The 23610-nt window shown below is 42.3% G+C and overlaps 1 protein-coding gene across 10 annotated transcripts in view; it reads right to left on the reverse strand.

The window, feature by feature from the left end:
• KIF16B (kinesin family member 16B) overlaps window positions 1-23610 on the reverse strand; it is a 289984-nt gene that overhangs the window by 120803 nt on the left and 145571 nt on the right. For all 10 annotated transcript variants that reach the window (XR_005782154.1, XR_005782151.1, XR_005782153.1 and 7 more), the window contains 2 exons: window positions 8711-8793; window positions 7199-7287 (listed from right to left, as the gene is read on the reverse strand). Coding sequence is in view for 5 of the 10 variants with exons in the window: in XM_040447749.1 (XP_040303683.1) it covers window positions 7199-7287; window positions 8711-8793 (172 nt within the window). In the remaining 5 variants the exon portion in view is untranslated. The remainder of the gene's footprint in view (window positions 1-7198; window positions 7288-8710; window positions 8794-23610) is intronic.

Genomic DNA, 23610 nt, shown 5'->3' on the forward strand with positions numbered 1-23610 from the left:
CTATTTTACTCAACAGGGGAAACCTCCTTCATCCTGTTGTTTGGTCAAGCCACAGAGACTCCAGCTTTGTCCAGGGGTATGCAGCGGCTGACAGAGTACTCAAATGCACAGTCACTTATGGGAGAAAGTTCAAGGCCTGGGGCTCAGTTTTTCAAGGTGGTACTCATTATCCTCCTGCCTCTTGACAACCCGCTCTTCCTTCCCTTGTATCTGTATTTCAGCCAGGTAGCATGCCACCCCCAACCAATTATTTAAGCCAGAAAACAGAAGGCAACATCTTTACTTCCCATATCCAATTAATCATCCAGGCTTCATGACTTCCTGCCCCAAATGGCTGTGGAGCCCACCCCTTCTTCTAGGTTCCTTTGACCACTGTCTCAGTTCAAGCCCTCACCTCTGCGTCCTTCCCGTAGCTTCCTTGGTGCCTCTGTTACTCAGCTGCCAGAGTGAATCTGTCAATGCAAAGATGATCACATCTCTTCTTGGCTAGAAAAACTTCTTGGATTCCTACCATCAATTAGGTTTTAAGATACCCAATCTCAATGGGCTGGTTAAACTGAACGCGGCAGTGCTTGAGAGAGGTCATCAGGAAATCAATCTATGTTAGATTTATGTTCATCATTTGTTTACTGTATTTATTGGGGGAACTGAATTTTGAGATCTTCTTTCTTTCTATATTTCCAGACATCACTTTCCAGATAAAACATTCTTGAGAAAATGGAAGAGAAAAAAAACTTTTTTAACAAAATACAAAGGAACATCACCCCCCCCCCATACCCATAGGATGGCTATTATTAAAAAAAAAAAAAAAAAAAAGAGGGGCACCTAGATGGCTTAGTCAGTTAAGCGTCCGACTCTTGGTTTCGGTTCAGGTCATGATCTCACCATTCATGGGATGGAGCCCACACTGTCCGTGCCCTGCTTGTGCCCTCTCTCTCTCTCTCTCTCTCAAAATAAATTAAAAAAAAAAAAACTTTAAAAAGTAAAAAGAAAAAAAATTTTAACGAAAAAAGAAAAAAACAGAACAGAAAACAAGTGTTGGCAAGGATGTGGAGAATTTGGAACCCTTGTGCACCGTTGGTGGGAATGTAAAATGGTACAGATGCTGTGGAAAATGGGATGACAGTTTCTCAAAAAACTAAAAACAGAATTACCACATCCCCAACAATTCCACTTCTGGGTATATACCCAAAAGAACTGAAAGCAGGGCCTGAAACAGATATTTGTATACCCGTGTTCATATCAGCATTATTCACAACAGCAAAAAGGTAGGAGCAACCCAAGTGTCCCTCAACAGGTGAGTGGATAAACAAGATGTGGTACATACGTCCAATGGAATGTTATTCAGCCTTAAAAAGGAAGGAGGAAGTTCTGACACGTGCTACAACAGGGATGAACTTAGAAGACATTATGCTAAGTGAAATAAGCTAGTCTCAAAAAGCCAAATAATGCAGGAGTCTACTTACATGAGGTACCCCAAGTAGTCAAACTTCCGAAACAGAAACTACAATGGTGATCGCCAGGGTTTGGGAGAAGGAGGGAATGGGCAGTTACTGTCTAATGGGCACAGAGTTTCAGTTTTATAAAATGGAGAGTTCTGGAGATGAGCTGCACAATAATGTGAATGCACTGAACTGTACACTTAAAAGTGGTTAAGGCAGTAAATTTTATGTTAAGTATGCTATCACAATTTAAAACAGTGAAGAAATGAGCTACCAAATGCTGATGAATATACAGAAATTGTTCTCTGTTGCATTTGGGGCCATATATTTTAATCATGGTCATAACTTCTGGACGTGCTAATCGAATTTATAAAAACATTACACATACATGGGTACCGTGGATGTGCCTAGAGAACCCGAGCTGCTATCCCTCTCCTACTTCTAATACACCTGCCCGAACCCCAGTGCATCTCCGGGAGGAAAAGCTCTGTCTGCTCATCCATACTTGGCTTTCAGAATGCTCCCGAGCCAGGCCTGAACCTGCGGACTCCTCTTAGCACACCCTTCTGCTCAGCAGGACTCTCTCTTCCCAGCACTCCTCTGCTCGGCCCACAAAACTGCCCACTCCCAGAATCTCTTCTGTCCAGCCTGCCTCTCCTTCTTGCAAACATCTCAAGGCCCGGCACAGAATCCAGTTTATTTGTGAATCTTGGAGAGAATTCTCGAGAAGAACTGAGGGGAGTGACTTGGGATTTCTAAGGGGAGGGTGTCCAAGACCAAATCTTCACTTAATATCCTTCCTCACTTTGTCCTCCAAGCTGAGGCAGTACTGCAGACTCCCGACAGCTTCATATCCTCAACTACAGAGAAGAAAGCACTAGACCAGAGGCTTCAGACCGGGTTTCACTTAAGGCTCCTAATAACCCCCACTATCCCTTCCATACTACCCTTCTCCTGAGATGCTCTCTGGCTATTTATTCCAGGCGTGTGTCGCTATGGCACTGAGAGGGAGCTGAATGGGAAGGAACGGGAAAATTTTATGATAGGGACAGCTGGGTTGAGGAAACAGTGTTCCTGGGAATTAGGCTTAAGACTCAGATTCCATGATGCCGGCTGGAGGCAATCGCAATGTCAAGAAGGATTCCTTCTGGAAGTCTCTGGTTTTCTAAGTTACCCAACATATTACAAGGCAAGGCTACATGAGGAGGATCACTTCCCAGACCTCCCAGGGGCAACTCTCTGCCCTGAATCACATGCTGCCTGGCCTTCACTCAAAATGAGTTCACGGGCGTGTGCCTGTTCTCCTGGGCAGAAAGAACATTCATCTGACACTTCTAGGTTCTCTACACAGAAGACTCTCAATAAATATGTGTTGATCTGTGCAAGCATCTCAGGGCTATTTTCCATCTTGAGAAACTAACATGCTCTTGTTCCAAGCAGCTCATTATCTAGCTATAAATAAATATTTAATCAGCGTCCAAGTAGAAAACATATTTCTTCCAATGGTCTTCCAGTTTATCATGTGGTACTTACTTTAAGCCAAGGGTATTTACACCTGTAACATCAAAAAAAGTATAAACAGCATGGCGATACTTTAATCCCGCTTCATTTTGCCAAGTTGCTAGAGCAGACACCTCGTGACACCCATAAATCAGAGTAGGAAATTTTTTTCCAATTATGCTTTAATTCATGGGCAATCATTCTCTACAGCAGGTGGCAAGTTGAGGGGGGCTAGACGTGAGGGAGCATGAAGTCAGGCTGGCGAAGTATTGAGTAATTTTAATCTGAGCTTTTACAAATGAGCACCGCAAGGGTGGCAGAGACAAAATGTGCCTGTTAACTGAAGCCAGGTGAACAGGATGCAAAACGGCAGCATCAAATGCATCTAGAACCATCTCCTCAGCCAACTGCAATGTAGTCTAACACAGATGCTGCTTCTCACTTGAATTCTCTGATTGTCTTGGTCTAATTAATTTCATCACAAGACCATCTTCCCATTTTTTTGTTTGAGGATCCTGAACATGACCTTGAGATTATTCACATAACTTCAGTGTCATTTAGGAATTGACCCATGTGACAGAAACACATTCCTTTATATAGTATACCATTTTTCACTCTTTGGAATATCCATGCCCAGAGAAATTAGCAAAAAATCCTTTCCCAAGAGGATCTATGTATCCTACTAAAATTTCCCTCTTAATCTGTTTGCTAAACATTTACTATGCACGTTACGTGAATGACACTTCAACATACAGAAATTAGCCTGGGTGGCTCAGTCAGCTAAGCATCCCACTCTTGGTTTTGGTTCAGGTCATGATCTCATGGTTTCATGAGTTCGAACCCCAGGTTGGGTTCCGAGCATGAGGCCTGCTTGGGATTCTTTCTCTCTCCCTTTCTTCCTACCCCTCCCCCACTTGCACTTTCTCTGTCTCTCAACATAAATAAACTTTAAAATATAATAAAATAAAATAAAATACAGAAATTACTACAAGTAATTTACTTGTAATTTACTACAAGTAAATTTACTACAAGTAAATTACTACAGTAATTACTACAATTACTGACCTCAAAACACTTCCAATCAAATAGGAGAGACACTCACACGAGCCAAACTCTTGTGCAAAGGCCAGCTCACGCCAACTCTCCCTGCCTCCCCCATCTCAGGAACAGACGCACCATCTGCCCAGCTATTTACATCTGAAACCTGGGCATGACCCTTGATTCCATGGCACTCCATCTCTAGGGCTACCACCCACTTCTAAGCCACTCTCACTTCTACGTGGACAAAGGAAACAGCTTTCTAAACGGTTTCTTGTTTCCGTGCTACTTTCTCCAAGTGACATACGTTCTAAGGTTAGTAGGAAGTATATCATCGGGCTGCTTTTCTTCTGAAAGCCCTGGAAGAGTTCCCTAGCCCTCTTAGAAAAGAGACAAACTCCTGCCAATGGCCTAAGAGGCCTTATATAGCTGGCCCCAGTCTATGCACCAGCCTCACCTCCGATGACTGGATTCCCTCTACTCTGAGCTCTTGCTGTTCCTCGGGTAGAAGCCATTGCACTTGTCCTCTTCCCGGAAGACTCTCCTCTCTCCCACTTTCTGTCATTCCAGAGTCTTGGATTCAATGTCACCTCCTCAGGAAGCCCTCCCTGATCACTCCACTGCTCAGGACATTTCATTCCCACTTTCTGCACCCATTTGTAAATCCCCTGTGCCAGCCTCTCTCCTCTAGCGAGCTGTAAACTGACCCTGTCAGGGTTGTGGGCAGCTGTGCCCCTGGGTAGAACTATGCCCCCCACAGGAGGCAGGCAGAAAAGGCTTGTTGTTTGATGAATGTCCATTACAAAGAGGACCAGAATGAGGATGACAGAATGTACAGTGAAGGAGGAGCACTTCCTTTCGACTGGGAGAGGAAAGATGCGAATAGCTTCCAGAGGTGAGACCGCATGCACTGTGTTTTAGAGGACAAGTAGGCACATCCCAAAACGCCTGCCAGAGCTCTGAAACTAGCAAAAGACAAGCCCAAAAGGCACGGCTAGTCCAGGCAGGTCTGAGCAACAGAAGGGTCCCTGAAATGGCTAAAACCCAGAACACACACAGGGATGTGCTACGAGGACGGCACTCACGGTGGAGAGCCTGAGTGACATGGTAAGGGGTTAGCATTCTATTGTTTGGGACCACAGAAAGTCACCGAAAAGTTTGGAGGGTGAAAAATTAGTACACTCTAACCTGTATTTTATAAACATTGAGAAAGATCTTTGTAATGTAAAAACCAGCAAACAACCTAAACTGGCATCACTTTTAAGAGGACTACATATTCACCTCTGCTTGGAGGAGAAAAAAAGAAGTCCTTGGATACCATGTGGCAATGCAAGGGAGAGGGGGGCTCACAGCTGGTGACCCTGTGTCTCCAAGAGGATGAGCTGACTGCACATCAGTCTGGGGCTTTTCAAAGGCACCGAACAGCCACATAAGATTTCCAAATGGGTTCAAAGTAAAAGGCCCCAGCATCATGGATAAAGAAGCTGGTAACTGGATTCCAGGACTAGAGCTGGGTCCTGGACTGGGAGATGATTACGAGCAAGCACGGTACGCATTCCAGAACAGTTTAGTCAAACAATACTGAACAGATGGGCTCACAATACTTAAACTGAAATTAACCCTAAAGACTGGCATATTATATTAAACAAAGTGAGTATATGAATGACTCCATCCCAGCCACTACAAAAGGCAGTTGCTAACGCTACTGCAAGGGACTGAAGACCTCTAACAGAACATGCCTTCCAAAGCAGCGATAACCCAGGCGCTCTGAGGGCTTTATCGATACAGATTATTTCAAGACGGATTTATTTGATGAGCACAACTCTCCTCAACAGCTATGTAATAAGATGGGAGAGCTGACCTGTAAAATGGGTAAAGACAAAGGCTGACAAAGTTAACTGTGGCTTGTACTTGCAGAAGTTCTGGAGAGTGGGAGAGGCCCAGGAGCCTGCAGCTATGATGTTGCACTGGGTGGTTGTTTTTTGTTTTGTTTTTTCCTTTGGGTTTTCTGTTTGTTTGTTTGTTTGTTTGTTTGTTTGCCTGTTTTGGCTCCAGCCAGGTGTGAAATCAAATCTGGTCTTCAGCTTGCCTATAAAATGAGGAATCCCGGAAAAAAGATCAAAGGTCCCTCCCAGATTTAAACTCCCATGGCAATGAAGAAATCCCTTGTAGGCATAACCTGCTTTTCACAAACCAGTGAAGGGACTTGCGCCAGAAGAGGGATGCCTCCAGACTCAGTATCTGTGAGCACTGCCCGGGTGGGGTGGGGGCTCTAGCAGGGCACCGGCCCCAGGTCTGAAAAGGCCCCCAGCTGGAGATAAGCAGGGAATCACACGGTCACTGCATGGGCTGAGACCTTACGTGGGCCAGCAAATGGCTATAAATTCTCCATATGTCAAGCGGGGACAGTCACCCAGAGAATTAAGACAACGGGTATGAGATGCCGAACGCAGTGCCTGGCACGGAATGCAGCCACTCCTCGGTGCAGCGCAGTTCTAAAAGACGTCGTCGTCAGTTTTACATCACTTTTTCAGTTGTTAGGTTTACCTCTGCTGATTCATAGGAAATTCCCTCTGTAGGAAAGATAAAACTGTGGGACCTCATAAAACAGGAAAGGACCCCAAAGTCCTTTTGTGCAGTTCCCTGTCCTTAGGCATTTTCATTGTCACCACCACATCACTACTGAAACTGTGAAGGACCTGAGCAACCCAGCCACAAAGTTCTTTGTGTCCCCAGGGGTCCCCCCCAAGGCTTGGATGTACTGAACACAATCTCCTACACTCCTGGATGCCCTCAGAATCAAAATTGTCTGTTATTACAATAAATTTATAAAATGAGATGAAAGTGCCTAAACCAAGGGGATCACGCACTACATAATCAAAGAGCCAATTCTAAAATAATAGACAATTACGAAAATGATAACGAAGGCTGTAACAACCCTCACTAATGCTTCTTACGCTGTTAAGCAAAAAAAAAAAAAAAAAAAAAAAAAAAAAAATCGGAACACACAATCTCATTTATGTTGTGATTACAATGAAGTAAAATTATGTACAGACAGAGCAAGGGCTGAAAAGCGACTTGGGAAATGACTATGGCTGATTTGCTAAGGAGGAGCAATGGCAGAAATTTTATTTTTATCTAGTGACTTTAATGGGGTTGACACAATAAACACCACAAAAGTGACAGTCACAGGGAAGGAGACGCTGCTGTTCACTCACCCTGGGTTATACAACATGACCGTGGACAGGTTCTCACAGGACTTCGAGAGGTCAGTCATGGACAAGCTGAAGGAGGACAGAAGGCCACTCTAAGAGCAGACACAGGGCAGAGCGGTTACCTTAGTGGGGGAGAGAGGGCCAGAGCCCTGGACTCACTGCTCTCACCTTGTGAGAGGCAATGAGGTACATATACCCCTCATTAGCACGCACGCCAACTGGTCTACCTGAGGGCGGCAAATCAGGGACAGCCAAGCAACAAATACAACTCCAACCCAAGCCTCAGCTAACCACAGCGGGGCCCCAGCATGCCCGGACAGGGGAAGCTAGCCAGGAAGTGCACAACCATGAGGATCTCCTCGACCACGCTGCACTGAAGTGGAGGGAAGGGTCACCCTCCATTCCTGGCGGGAGCTGTGTCCTGTTCTCAGCAGCACTCACATGTGTTGAGGAATAAAGATGAGGAGGGAGAGGGGAAGGGAGACCAAAAAGTAAGAGCTTAACCTGTTTGCTTCCATGGAAAGCTACTGGCAAATATATTTTCCTCCCTCTCTTCCTCTGCAACTGTGAACCAATAAGGACCCTCCAGGGAGACCGTGGGCCAGAATAGATAAGAGGCTTCACTGGCTGGAATGAGCAACCGTGGAGAAGGCTGGGGTTTGCAGCTTTCTTGTTCTTTCCCATGGAAGGCACTGGCACCCTTGGGTAGCCCTCACAATAGGAGGTTGACATGCAGGGCTCTGTGACTTCGGGGTGAAGGGCAGACCCTTTAGGTCAGTGGGTCAGGGCAGCAGTGCAGGCTGGCCATGTGCTAGTTAGGGAACAAGTAAGCCTCAGTTTCTCATCTTGATCATCTGTGACATGGGGTTAGTAAGAGCTGCTACACAGATAAAGCAGTAAAATATGCTGTAGAAGTTTCATACAGTGCCTGGCTCATAGAAATGTTAGCTGTAGCCTTTACCTTCCTCAGTCTAAGGACATGCGGTGTCCCAAGACACATTCCCTCTCATCTCTTCCCTTCTCTCTCAGGTCTTCTACCCACCTCACCCGTCCTGCACTTAGAGTGCCCTCTGGATGACCCTATCCAGCTAGCTGTCCCAAACTCACCCCCTCTCTGCTTCACACCCTAACCAGAAGTCTCATTTGCTATGGCTGAAAGTAAAAAGGAAGCAAGCCTTTGGATGAAACTGATTCTGATATTGGGTTAACTCCTAAAACAGATCCTCATAAGTGGAAGTCACTTCCCCACTTAATGCAAAACAATGCCCAACTCCTTTTGGGGGGTAGAGGGGTGAAGAGAAGGATCTAGAAGGAGCCATTTCTCCCCCTGCTCTGCACTTGACCAGTTTGCTTTCCTACTTCATCAGCTAATCATCCACTGAGAAACAACTCCATACAGTTAGTACAGGCTACAGCGTGACTTTTCTAGTTCCGTACTCCGGAAAATCAAACTGCTCCCACAGCCCCAGCCCCACCAGAATCAGAATTGGCTCCTGGAGATGTTATGCTGCTCACCTTCCTCTTCTCCCTGAGCTTGGCAGCCTCCTTAGGATGGTTAAAGCGAAACATATTGGTTCTTCCCAAGAGTATCACAGCACCTAAGAACATACAAAAACAGCAATGAGTTCACGGTAAGCAACCGGTTGGTTGACAACATCATGTTGTGGAATTTTACAGCTGAAATGTAATTTCCAGTGCACTATAAAATGGTAATAATAAGGGAAAGACTTAGTCTCAAAAGTCTGCTTATATAAGCCAATTTTAAACCTGCAAATATTCTTATTTTTATAGCTGAGTGTCACAATACTCATGTTACTAAGGCAGAAGTGATGGATTCAAGCATTATATTACGAGATTTAAAACTTAATATCCAGATAATTATAGTTTTGATTGTTAGGAAGAAAAAAAAAAGCAGTAAGTTCTACAAAGAGATGCTGTAATACCAACCAAAGCGTATGGTCACAAATTTGGGAAATGTTTATTAATGCCAGTAAAAGGAGAAATCCCGAAGGAAAGCGCTTTCAAAAGAAAACATGGTATAATCGGCAGAGTACAGGTAACCACTACTAACGTCTACCTCAGAATTTGACAGGAAAGAAATTGTGTACGTGTAGGATCTATTACCATGTGAAAACACTGCTTCTTGTTAAAACTGTTAAAATTTGGGTGGCCACATGAGACACACGAGAAAGGCTCCACTTGATGGACCAGGGTTCTGCTTATTCAAAAAATGATCACACAGAATTCAAGCCAAGTACCCAAGGGTAACAAAAATGTTAACTAAGGGCAGGGACAAATTTTAGCATTTTTAAGCAAATAAGCAAACAAACACTTTCCAAATTCAGAACTGCTCAAAGCTGGCATGGGTGCCACAGATGGCAGTGAGCTCCTTGTCATCAGAGGCATCTAAGGGAAGCAATGTTCCAGAAGAGATTCACTAGGTCGTCTGGTCCCATCCATACCCGAGAGTCTATCACACCTCAGAAGAGACCCCCATGTTCAATCCTTGCCCTGAAAAAGAATGCAACTTCTTTGTGAGGACAGAACACATCCACTGAAGTCAACCACGGAAGACGACGACATGTGATGAGGGGTCAAGCATCTAAGTGATGTGTGCAAGGCTGCTGTAGGTGGGGACAGACCTCAGCTGGGTCTCGCAAGGCAGCTCGAGGACAAGAGAGGTGGTTCCAGTTTGGGGAAACCGCAGGGAAGGGCTAAGCCTGACCAGGGAAATGGACCTGTCCTGCTGCGGGGAGAGGAGGGAGTCAAATCCACCCAAAATGTGGGGCATCAGAAACAGCACCAGGATAGAACAGACACTGTGAGGACTTGGAGAGCCAAGGGAGAGAAGTTGCATCAAATGTCACAAACTGATGGGCTGAGAGAAATCAGCTCAGAGATGTTTTGTGTGCCCCGCGAAAACTTAAAAACTAAAATTATTAGCTTCCAGTTAAAAATCTGCAGTTTTTACATAAAGTACTGAGTTTCTTTCTGATTTCCCTTCAAAAACTAGAAGGTAATGTATCAGTAGATTTGTATTGCCACTTGACAAAAATCCCTGGGCTGCTGAAGGCTGCCTCCTTTGGACGGGGCACGTGACCTGTGGGGTAACAGCAGTCACCACCAACCTCTTCACTTGGCTACTATTTCCCTACCTGGGCCTCAAAAGTAATATCGTAGCCCCAGATGGCTATTCTAGAGCTTCAGACCAGTATATCCACCTGCCTGCTCAACATACTGCCTCAGATTCTCAAATTCAATATGGTTAAAACCTAACGGATTAGGTCATAACCCCAGGGAGCTACTGAAAGGGCTGGTTCTGGCAGTTATCATTATTTAGCGGAGAGGGAGTCCGTATGAAAAGAAGAACACAGTTTTCAGAGACTTAAAAGTATAGCAGTGGATAGTAACCAATCTACAACCTGCTTATCCCCCTCATGGAAAATTATATTCGTATATTTTCCAATCATGAAAAGGCACCATTACCATAATTAAGAAAGGTGTTTTCTATACCTTTCATGACCAGGACTCAGAACTGTGTGCCATACAGAGAAGTCAAAAGTTAAGCAGCCATGTCGAGGATATAGGTATATTTAATGCTCTGGAAGTGAAATTAGAGATTAATAAGGCAATCACATTCAATGTGCTAATTACATTTAATCCAATTCTTTTTTTTTAATTTTTTTTTCTGTTAATCAAATGCCCAGCCATGCAGGTTGAAAAGTGCTAAAATATGTTAATGGAAAAATAGAAATGGTATTTCAGAGACATACTTCATATCATATTAAATCATTGAAAATAATCTTGCCACCCATGTATTTGCATGAAATACACATAAAAATCCCTTTAAGAGTTATAAAAGAAAACAAAATTATCCATGACCATTCCTTGTTTCTACCTAAATAATGTGCATAAACTGCCTGGCACATAGAAAGAGGCTTGTTAGGGGCCCCTGGGTAGCTCAGTCGGTTAAGCGTACAACTCCTGATTTTGGTCCAGGTCATGATCTCATGGTTGATGAGTTTGAGCCCCAAATCAACCCATTTGCGATTCTCTCTCTCCCTCCCTCTCTACCCCTCCTGCGTGTGTACTCTCTCTCTCTCTCAAAATAAATAATTAAACATTAAAAAAAAAAAAAAAAAAGAGGCTCTGTTAAGGCTGGTTTCTTTCCATTTCATTTTATTCCTTTACTCAACAAACCTACTAACTTAAAAAATTGGCTTTGTTTTTACATTATGCTGCTGTTCATGCATTCATTCATTCATTCAACAAGTACTTAATGAACCCTGACTGCATGCTAGTCACTGTGATAAGCACTGCAGATACAAAGTTGAACAAGTCAGACATATGCCCTGCCCTCATGGAATTTATAAGTAAGAGAGAGAGGTGAATAATCAAATAAGTCCACAATTAGATGCAAAGCTACACCTAAAGGAGAGATACCCTGCCCAGTACTCAAAGAGCACATAAGAAGAGGGTTGATTTAGGGGCGCCTGGGTGGCGCAGTCGGTTAAGCGTCCGACTTCAGCCAGGTCACGATCTCGCGGTCCGTGAGTTCGAGCCCCGCATCGGGCTCTGGGCTGATGGCTCAGAGCCTGGAGCCTGTTTCCGAATCTGTGTCTCCCTCTCTCTCTGCCCCTCCCCCGTTCATGCTCTGTCTCTCTCTGTCCCAAAAATAAATAAAAAACGTTGAAAATAAATTAAAAAAAAAAAAAAGAAGAAGAGGGTTGATTTAGAGGAAGTTAGGGAAAGAAGAAGTGGGAAGCGGTGCCTAAGACAAGCTCTGAGGATGAAGCACGGAGAGTGAGGGAGTGGCATGTGTAAAGGTCCCATGGCAGGAAAAACTGATGGTGGTGGTGGTGATGATGCTGAGTGACTGGAAGACAGTTAAATGCCTACGGCACAGGAAAGGGAGAACAGTGCACGCAATGAAGCTTGAGAGAGGGAAAGGAAGAGACCACATAGAATCTTTCAAGATACAGTAAAGCAACTTTTACTTCATGAGGGTGCATAAGAAGATGGTGAAAGGCTTTGTGCAGCATCACATGATTGGATGAGAGTTTCAGAAAGTTCATTCTTTCACCTGCTTGAAGAAGGAAGCAAAGAGGGCAAGGGTAGATGCAGATAAATAAGGTCGGAGGCTATTGCAAGAGTCCAGGTCAAAGACAATGGTGGTTCAGCACTGGGGGGAAGGGGAGAGGAGAGAAGGAGAATAAACAAATCAGGAAGATATGTAGAAGATAAGGTCAATAGGACCCCATGATGGGCTGCATATAGGGACAAGGGAGGTAAAGAAGATGTTCCTGGGTACTGGCAGGCAACAGCTGGTTGGACGGGGAGCTGTTCACACAGACTGAGAATACTGAAAAAGGACCAATATTGGGTTGGGAGAGAAAGCCTGAGTTTGGTTTTATACATAATGAATTTGAGATGGCTTTGGCAGGCAGAAATATGGGTCTGAAGCTCTAGAAGAAAAACTTGGGACATCTATCCATCAGTGTATCTACCAACCTACCTACCAACCTACTTACTCATGAATATATATAAATGTATATGTATGTATGTGTGTGTGTATATATGTATGTATGTATATATGTATGTATGTGTGTATACACACACACACACACACACTCAGACATACACATGCACGTACGTATATGTACATATCTACCTAACATCTGTGTGTGTTAAGACCCAGAGCATCTGCCCTGCCCCAAACTCTTGTGTGGCCAAGGGTGAGTTAAGCTCACCCTTTCCAGAATTCAGTTTCCTTATCTAGTCATCAAACTGGATACTTTCTAAGGTTCCTTCCAGATCTTAAATTCTTTAACCATGAACTACTCCTTGATTGGAGGTTAACATGATTAGTCACAGCAGATGGACTTTTCTGATGCGTTTAGTTTGTAATTTTTAGAGCATATCTAAGCCTCCTTAAAATGCATGATGGCTTCTTTGAGTTTACTTCAGAGCCTGTTAAATACCAGAAGGTAGACAAGTTCCAGATGGTCTTAAAAGGAAATGGAAGGGAAATGACATTGTAAAAGGGTACACAGAGGCACTTGTTAACAACAACCAAAAAAAAGATAGAAAGAAAGAAAAAAAAAGTGCTTTGCTTAAATCTCTATGAATGAAACCACTGAATGCTGATTTCACAGAAGATTTTCTGTTTTAGTATTTCAGGTACACTGAAAGTGAAATTAAACATGTAAACATTTCTATGGATTTCTAAGCAGTATAGTGACAATAATCGTTAATATCACTATTAATTACCCTCAAATTTTATGTGAGATTTTCTAATTCTGCTACGGCACAAATAAATCAACTCTTTTATCCTATTAAATGTTGTCATATGAATATTTCTGAGGTGATGATGTACAAATTAATTAATTCTGGGTTATAATTAATACAAACATGTAGGAAAACTATACTTCCCAAAAATGGATGGTCCAATGTAACAGGAGTTTAGAGGCCAAAAAATAAGGGGCCTGGTGAAATTTTGCTTCAGTCTCCAAATTCTGAATTTGATTACTTTAGAAAGCCTCGCCCCACCCCACCAAGCACACAGACAGGATATAACAGACGGCTCTGTGAAAGAGAAGTTTTCATTTTGGATACAATTGTCAGGAAAGCAAATCTCTGTCTAGGAACATAAGTTTCTATTTTTTTTTTAATGTTCATTTATTTTTGAAAGACAGAGAAAGACACAGCACATGCAGGGGAGGGGCAGAGAGAGAGGAAGACACAGAATCCGAAGAAGGCTCCAGGCCCTGAGCTGTCAGCATAGAGCCTGATGCGGGGCTCGAACCCACAAACCATGAGACCTGAAACGTTCAATTGACTGAGTCAACCAGGTGCCTCAGGGAATGTAACTTTCTAGAATGGTACTGAGATACAAGTCAGGGTAAGGCAGGATGGGTGAAGTTCTTAAAACTTGTTTGGGTAGGATCATTTTCCTTCTGATTTAAAACATCCTCAAAATATTTACATTAAAATAAGTTATGATGATGGCACCATTTGGAGGACCTGATAAAAGAAAGTCTGATTTCCACTAATAACGCCAGTACTTGAGAACGCATTAAGTAATATGTTTGAAGGCCTTGGGCTCTTGTGACACTGATGTTATTACTTAAGACACCTGAATTATAGTAATTTTCCTCTATCTCCAAACGGCTTCAGGCAATGAGACGGGGAAGATTAAGATCTGACATGGTGCTTGTGGTAAGAAAATTTCATATGAATACTGACAAATTCAAACAGGGTAGGTGGCTTGGGGTTCACAGCTAGCTTGGATAAGTGACAGGCACTCAGCATCAAGGGTAACGGACGTCAGTGTCAAAGCATGCCATCGGGTCGTCTGCTAGTATTTGTGAAGGATATAAATGCACATGACACCTTGTCAAAAGGCCACATAGGCCTGGCCCCCTCCCTTTCAACATTTATAATTCAAATGTGGATTTACAATTTCCTGATTTAGATAAATTACTTAAATCCTTGTTCAATCTTGGTAAAGGAAAAATTGCAAACCTACATTGTGAGACTCTGGAGAAGAAAGTAAATTGATGTTCAATCTTTGTTATTGAGGTTTCCAGCCAAATAATCCATCAAGAATTATTTGTCCAAGTGTGTGCACGGGTTGACTCTGGAGCTATGTAAAAATCCCAAGATATTCCAGTCCCATCCCCAAAGAAACGTTTAGATGTGTGTGGGGGTGGGGCAAGTGGGAGCTGATTTTTCTCTTCTGAAAGCCTGACAGGAGATGCAAAAAGGAATTTTCATTCTTCTGAAGGAAAATGCAGAGAGTGTATGAAATAATTAGAGGATGATTCCAGACAGTAGAATATAAAATGACAAATTCTAAGGTACTGAATGGAAGGCATTATACTAACTGGTCAGGCTATTAGTAACTTTCTTTACTTCATATTCTTTGTTGCCAACAGTACCATTTATTCTGTTAGTAACAAGCTCAACTATTCAGTTCTAGCCTCCTACACACTCCAAGCTGTCAATATTTTATCGTTCCTTCCAAAATAGTTCTTTCCAAATGCCTCTCTTCTCTCCAAGCAGCAACAAGGGTCTCTTCCCTCCATCACCCGTCTTGTGTTACTGCTCATCTCCAAGCCCCCTTGGTCTACACAAATGTCACACTGTCCTTCACGTCAGCGACCATATTATGCATTGACCGAATGGTGAACACCTTGCAGTCTACAGTTCCCAAGCCCCAGAAACCTGCCACGATTCAGCAGCCCTGGTCCCCCATTGCTCCTGGCTTCCACTTCACCCACCTTCCAGGCTTCAGACACTTCTTCACCACACACTTTGGTCAAAGCACATCTACATCACTTTTTCCCCATGTGCCATTTTGACAAATGCATCATCCACTTCAGAATTCAGCTTTGGGTAAATTTCTCCCTTTTTGGCAGTCTACAGCCACCCTGTGGGAGGAGTTTGGGTTCTGCACAGATGGATAAACACACCCCGCCCTGTCTGTCCCACTGAATGCCACTACAGTGTGGGCAGAATGCAGGCAGGAGTTATTCAAGGGCCCTGACAAGTAAGCAGTAGCAGGTGGGCTGAAGAAGACAGGGATCTGAAGCACCAATGGACAGACAGGGAATGTACTATTTGCACCCTCCAGTGTTCCCTGGCTTAGTCTAGGAGGAAACCCAAAAGCTGACATCAGCACAAATGAAAGAACTCCAGGAGAAATCCTCTAGTTCAGGTTCAAGGTGGAGTGAGAGGGTACCCTGGCAGCAACAGAGGAAGCAGAAGGGGGCCCACGGATGCCTATAGCTACGAGGAAGGGGAAATCCCTCTCCAATCAGAGAAGCTATGATCTCCATGAGGGTGGGGCACAGTCTTGTAGCTTCTCTCTCCCTCTCTGCCCTCTTCCTTCTTGGCCCCAGACTTGGGCACAAGCACAGAAAGAACATGAAAGAGTAGTATAAAGATCCAGATTTCTAGCCAGATGACAGAAACGGGTAGGCTCTTCCGTGTTGACACAGAAGGAGAAGTTCAGGAAATCAGACTCACAGAACTATTTATGAACTCCTCCGCCACTTAGTTCTGACCCTCAACAGCACACAAAGACTTCAAGGACTGACCTGAGATACAGACTACGGCTCAGGTCCCAGACAGGCCCTTAGGTAGCACACACGGGACAGACCAGAATAGCACCACAAAGGCTTTGAAAATTGAATTGGCAGTGGAACTAGAATCACAACCCCCAGAGGCTAATTCTAACTTACGGTCTGAATCCAACCAGGTCAACCGCCTGCTAAAACAAAACAAAACCAAGCAAAATCAACGTTTCCCATAGGATTTAAACAAGACTCAGAGTCTCATATCAAAATATCAAAAATGTCCAGGATGCAATCTAGTATTGTTCAGCATATGAAGAAGTGGGGCAACCTCAACGTGTATGGCAAAAATCAATCAACATATGTCAACGTGGAGATCATAGAGATGTTGAACTTATTTGATAAAGATTTTAAATCAGCTATTATATAAATATTCAAAAATAGGAGAATAATCTTGAAAGGTAAAATGTTACAACAAAGAAATAAAGGATATTTATTCAAAGAAGAATCAAATAGTACAACTAAAAAAATACAACAACCAGAATAAATATACACACTGGTTGGGCTCAATAGAAAGGTAGAAAGGACAGAGAAAGAGGCCGTGAACTTGAAGACAGACCAATTAGAATGATCTAATCTGAAAAGAAAAAAGAGGGGCACCTGGGTGGCTCAGTTAAGTGTCTGACTTTGGCTCAGGGCATGATCTCATGGTTCATGAGTTCAAGCCCCAAGTTGGGCTCTGTGCTGACAGCTCAGAGCCTGGAGCCTGCTTCAGATTCTGTGTTTCCCTCTCTCTCTGCCTTTCCCCACTCATGCTTTCTCTCTCTCTCTCTCAAAAATAAGTGAACATTAAAAAAAATTTTTTTTTTAAAGAAAAAAGAAAAAAAGTTTACCAAAGGGTAAAAATAAGTAAACAGAGCCTCAGGGACTTGTGGAACAATACTAAAATACTTAACAGTCATGTAATTGGAGTCCCAGAAGAAGGGAAGAAAGACTATAGGGTGGAAACCAATTATTTAATTTTGACTATGACTGAATGAGTATAATAACTGAAAAGTTCCCAAATCTGGAGAAAGACATAAACCTACAGATTCAAGAAGCTGGGCAAATCCCAAACAGGTAAACATCAAGAAATCCATGCCAAGGCACATTGTCAAGCGACTGAGGCCAAGCAACATGAAGCTAAAAGTGACATTTAAAAAGGAACAGAGAGGTCATGAAAAATCTCTAACAAGAGATGAACCCAATGAAGAGAAGAAAGAGGTTAAAGGGACTATCATATGGTTGTCGTGTACACCAACATCTGGGACACCAAGAAACTGTCTTGAGTGTTATTAGTTTTGGTCAGCTGGTCTCATATCAGATGTTCATCAACATCACTTACACGGCTTGTGAAAAACTAAAGTACTAGGCCCCGTTCCTATATTTTCCGACTCAGCAGGTCTAGGACGGAACATTTCAAAATGCTCTAGGTACTACTGATGTTACTGATACGGGGATGCACTTTTAAGAACTGTGGGCTTTGGGTAGAGTCTTTAAGAAGAGCCAGGGCTTTGACTTTCAAAAGCATCTACTGAAACATCCATGTACAAGAAAAAGGGATCATATGTACAGATCTCAAGTCTGAGGAAAAAATCTAATGATAGTGAGTACTTATGAGCAAGTACAGGTGAGTTAACTGGGAGGCCAGCCACTGATATCTGCTGGCTGGCTGTAGTGTACAAAAGATCTCTTCTGTTCATTAGATACCTTGGAAAAGCTGCTGGAAGATCCATTTCCCTTGCTAGTTCCACTAAAATCCTTTCTTAATTTGCCACTGAACAACTCACAGCAGTGCTTAAGCAAATGAAAATTTTATCAAAGCCTCCTCAGCTCCACTCCCCAGATGATCACCTGTTACCTCTTTCTGAGTGCTTGAATAGATGCAAATATATTTTGGCACTCAAGCATAACGCATTCAGAAGCACCTAGGTGTAAAGTCCCCAGATACAGTTTCTGCAGCATGTCTAAAAGAAGAGATGAACGTTCAACAGCTCTGAAAAACCCGCCAGATGACCAAGGGAGTCCACTGATATGAATGGGAAAATTAATCACCTTTTAACAACTATCAGCTTTCAAGTAACATTTTATAGTAAAAGGACAAAAATAATAATAATTAACGTAAGAGAGAAGAGTTCCTAGCAATTATATAGAAAATGCTGAAATACTTTTTGAACTGTAACTCACTTGATTTTTGTACCATTTCATAGTAAGTATTTGGAAAAAAGAAGAAGAAAAGCCTAAGGTCACTACCAAGAACAGCTCAAGGCCTATGCACTAGATACCCTGGTCAAATTCATGCTTTCTTCTCTAGCAATTGCCTCCTTTCTACAGAATCACACTATTATTCTATAAAGTCATTCGATGCAATCATTCTATGGCATCGTGGGAGTGAGGAACGCTAAGCTCCAGAGAACACAGCAATGGAAGAGCACACTCAGGTGTGATGCTGCATGTGCCGTGCGTGGCTTCTGGAAGAACTCAGGGAAGAGGAGGAGAAAGGTTTCATGTGCCGGGCTTTAGACAACACACATTCTGTATGTCATCTCATTTAATTCCCACGGCACTAGCAAACACTTTTCATTTTAGTGATGTTGCCAGACGGAAATACTCCTAATATTTAAGGCGGGGGAAGTACTGTTTATACAATCTCGAAGTAAGGCTGTTAACTGATACAGGTTAAAAAAAAAAAAAATCCCCACAATGGTGAAAATCTGCTAAATACAAGTAAATCTCCTATTAGTTGACATTCACAAATCTCTTAAGTGATCTAGATAAGGATAATTACTGCCTGTGCTTTTTAAGGGGACAGCCTAACACATTTCCAAATGAAGTAATTTACTAATGAAAAGAGACGTTAAAGTATCAAATATCAGCAATAAACTGGAAACTGATAGTGAAAAGATAGGAAGCTGCTGGTAATGCAGGGTAAACCTGGAATCCTGTCAAATGCAGACTCAATACAGTTAGATGGCTGTGACTTGGGTTAACGTCCATCTCTTCTTGACACCTTCACTTAAACTGCTTCATGGGCAAAAGCCAAGTAATTTTTGGAGTATGAATATACTGATATGTTTAATTCTGTTTCCCAATTATTATATTTTAATGAAGTCCATATTCTTTCTCTTTTTCATTTTGGTCTTGTTTTTTGTTTGTTTGGTTTGTTTTGTTTTCTGTTTTTGTTAAACGATCAAATCTTACAAATACAGCTGGAAATTCTTCTGTAGCCCTACCTGATAAAAGACTCCCCAGGACTCCCCCTTCCTCTCCAGAGGTTAACACCATTCCAAAGTAGGCATGTGTTAGTCCCATTCACATCTTTTTGCTTTTACTACATAGTTTCATAACCAAAAAGAACACACTGTATATGTTGTGTTTTTAAAATGTGTTCCAGTTCTCATTTTAATAATCCTCAAAAACGAAGGTATGTGGAGAAGTCTAACCCTTAATTTCAGAAGGACCATACACATGGCTTTCCTTGGTCGGATGTTTCAGTCTGAAAGTATGTGCATTTAAAAAAAACGGTATTCTGTTGCTTCGTTCATGTAATGCCTTGAAACACAAAGTCATCTTGCATTTCACTGCCCTAAGACTTGCTAATGACATTTGTTCTTGGTGCACGGTGTTTTAACGCTTTGGAACATGGCATTTTTATGTCGGTAGCTCAGAAGAGCACCAGAGGAGCTCAAGCCCAAATCATGGCACCATGGTAATAAAAACAAGATACCCCACAGGAAAAAGATAATTCTGACCATTAACCTTAAATGTCAATTAGTACTACTTTCCGAGGACAAGTCAAAAATTTAGTTTCAGTCATCACTAACCTGAATAGGCATATTTTTTAAATGGACTTTCAATTAAGGTAAAAATTTAAGATTAAAAAAAAAACTTGATAAAAATACTATATGGGAAATATATTACTTACCTTCAATGCCTCAATTCCCAAGAGAATTAGAGACATAATCATAGCTATATAAGCAGATGGCAGTGGAATAATAAGCAAATTCTTTGAACTAAGTAAATAATAATCTTTCTATGGGGGTGGGTGGGCAAAGGGTAGAAGATAACCCCAATACTGAACAGTAAGTTCTAGGCAGTTTCCCTGTTAAACAATATGTGCTCTAAAAGCTCCTTTTACAGTGTATTGTTGGGACCTTAAAACTGATTTTTTTTCAGAGAAACACCATTACACATAAAAGTTAACCTCCAAGAGGACCCATAAGAGACTATTTGACCCATAATGGTAGAAGCAGTGATTCTACAATTTCTTTGAAAAAATTAACAGGAATGAATAGCACAAAAACACTCAAATAAGAAAAGAAATTAAAGCATATTAAAACATAACAAGCATTAAAATTGTGCGATACCTGTACAAAAGTAGAAATACAGAGTACACGAACAAAGTGGAAAGCCACAAAATAGATAGCTGCTATGTGTCAGCATTCATTTTTGGGAAAGAAAATTTCTTCGAAAGAGAGGTGGGTATTTAGCATGCATGAGGTAAGGTTATAATAAATGATAAACCAATATGGAAAAAATTAAATTAGGTCTACCCCAGATGTATTAAACGATTAAATATTTCAAAATGAATTCTAAAGTTCTACTCATGCATTAACGATGATATTGGAAACCAGTACAAGCCTCTTATAAAATCCCATAACAATACACAGTCATCAGAGCAAGGTCAACTTCCCCTGACCTGACAGGGATGCAGCCCCTAGAGATCTCTACTGCGCTAGGGGACCCATCTCCCGCCTCTCACCATGACCTGTGCACCAGCCCTGCTGCCCAGAGGAACAGCAGCAGGCCCTCCACCTGAGGTCCTAAGCGTGAACAAACAGGTGGTCTGGGTCTGTGTGCTCACAAGCAGGACAGCCACTGAAAAGCCCTATATAGTGACCTCCTGTCTGCTGGCCAATTATGGTAACCTTCTGGGTTCAGGACAGACAGCCTCTCACCATGACTATTACTCTGCTGTCCAGCAAGAACCAGCTTCTCCAACCCTTACTGCCAGAGTCCTTGTCCTGGTTACAGACAAGCAGAAAATGCTGCTTTGGTAATGATCACTGGGTACTCATGTATCCTTGGTTTGGGCTAGTCACTGGCTACTGCTGAACTCTGACATTCCCAGCCAGCTCCAAGGTACCCAAATGTTTCCCAAGCTCAACTTACCCTGACACTGAAAAATACTAATAGTACAAAAACAGATGAAGAGATCAATGGATGAGTGGATGACTTGGTGGTAGGTTCATGGGTGGATACTCCATTAGTTGCTTTTAGAATGTCTTCAGTGGATTCTATACCCTTCCTATAAAAGGATGATGGTTCTGGTACCATACCATCCTTCATTTCTGAGATAACTCCTTACAACTGATTTCTGCTCATGACTTCACTAACACCAATGAACTATATGCTTTCCATCTGTCCAATTTCCCCCATGTGTCCAATTCCTATGTCAAACCAGATACATTATAGTATGTAACTACGAAAAACTGTTATCATAAAACTATGCATAATATACAGAAAAAAAGGGGGGGCTTAAGATATATCAACTCTTTCCTTTGTTCCTCCTCGCATGACTCAGTACAAAAGCCATTAGGCGGGACTATGCAAAGCAGCCATCAGCATGGGAAGGGAGTAAGTTTCAGTGTCTGCACTAGAAGAGTGAGGGCAGTGGCGTGGTAGTCCAGCATGGGGTGTCAAAGCCTGAACAGGAAGAAGAGGATCCCTGCATGAGGAGGGGGCAGAAGTGATAGCATACTGGTTACATAATGGAAGTCAGGTTTATCAGTATCAGAAAAGGGAGCTATTTACAAATATGAAAAAAGGAAAAAACTAGAAAGAATGCTATGGTATTGTGTTGGGTTAGAGGTACTGATATGAACTCCTGGTCAGCAATATAGATGTTGAAATGCTGACACAGATACAGACATAAATATAGTGTTGTATAAATACAGACATAAATATGTGTTGTACACACAGAGACACACACTTTCCCTAACTCTTTTGACTAACAGGACCTGGGAACAGCAACACCTCAAGAGCGACAAATACGTCTAGAGCTCAGATCTTAGTTTCTAAATCCCATTCTCCACTGAGATGAACCAAGGCTCCTTGGAGAACTGGCTGATTCCAGCAAAGTATAAGAGATAAGTCTGGAACATGTTATTGTGTCAGAAATTAAGGAAGTGCTCATCGATGCTGGGGACAAGATCCAAGGACACAGGAATCGGCTTGGAGCAACTCCCACTCACCAAACCTGGGACAATTTGTGTATCAAAACAAATAATGACAGACAGACCAAGACCTACCAAATAAAATAGCGAGCCATGTGACCCTGCTGATACCTACAGTAAAAATCCAACTAATGTAGAAAGAGGGAGATTGCCACATGGCATCCATCCGAATAATAATTCAATCAGACACCAGCACCCCCCAACATGGTTCCAAAACCAGTGGGTGAAAGTGTGATAAAGAATGGGTATTTATGATCTCAAAATCCTGCCCAATATCCTTATTAATAAAAAGGAGGAAGAGAGTAGCTTCATAGTAAAGAAGCCTGACAAGCTCCATTTTAATCAAATGATCAAAGCAAGCGTCTCTTCAGTAATGGGACGTGGGAAAAACAGGGCATCATCTCTCGGACAGTCCTGTCAAGAAGGCACAATATTAGTGTCATCGCGAGGAAGCAGCACATAGATGCTACACTTGTGTAAAGGGACATTCTGCAACATATCTGACCTGCCAAAGTCCCAAGAGTCAGAGGAAAGCAAAGGAACTCTTCCAGACTGAAAGAGACAGGACAGGTGGGGCAACTCAATGCAGCACATGATGCCAGATTGAATCCCGGACCCACAGTGGACATTGTTGGGCAAACGACAACTTGAAGGGCATCTGAGGATCAGATGGCAGGAATGTACCGAAGTTTGTTTTCTAATCTGGATGCTTATCTTGTAATTACACAGGAAAATGCCATTGTTTAAAGGAAATAAACACTGAATTATTCAGGGGTGGTGGGGCATCATGTTGGTGATTTACCTTCAAATGCTTCTAAAACTAAAAAGTTCTTTGTATGAGAATTGCAAATTTTCCATAAAACTGAAATTATTTAAAAAGAAAAAAAAAAGCTATGATACCAGATCCTGTATGTATGCTACAATCACAACTATTCACAAAAAGAATACAAATATGGTAATAAAGTTACTAACAGCAGGCACTGTGTTAGGGTTTTGCATTTGAAAGGTGCTTTTTTAACTTAAAAAATTCCTTTAAAGTCATATTTCCATAAAAGCAATAATT

The sequence above is a fragment of the Herpailurus yagouaroundi genome, unplaced genomic scaffold (assembly GCF_014898765.1).
Source record: "Herpailurus yagouaroundi ecotype Mexico unplaced genomic scaffold, PumYag 196, whole genome shotgun sequence".
Classification (NCBI taxonomy): Eukaryota; Metazoa; Chordata; class Mammalia; order Carnivora; family Felidae; genus Herpailurus; species Herpailurus yagouaroundi.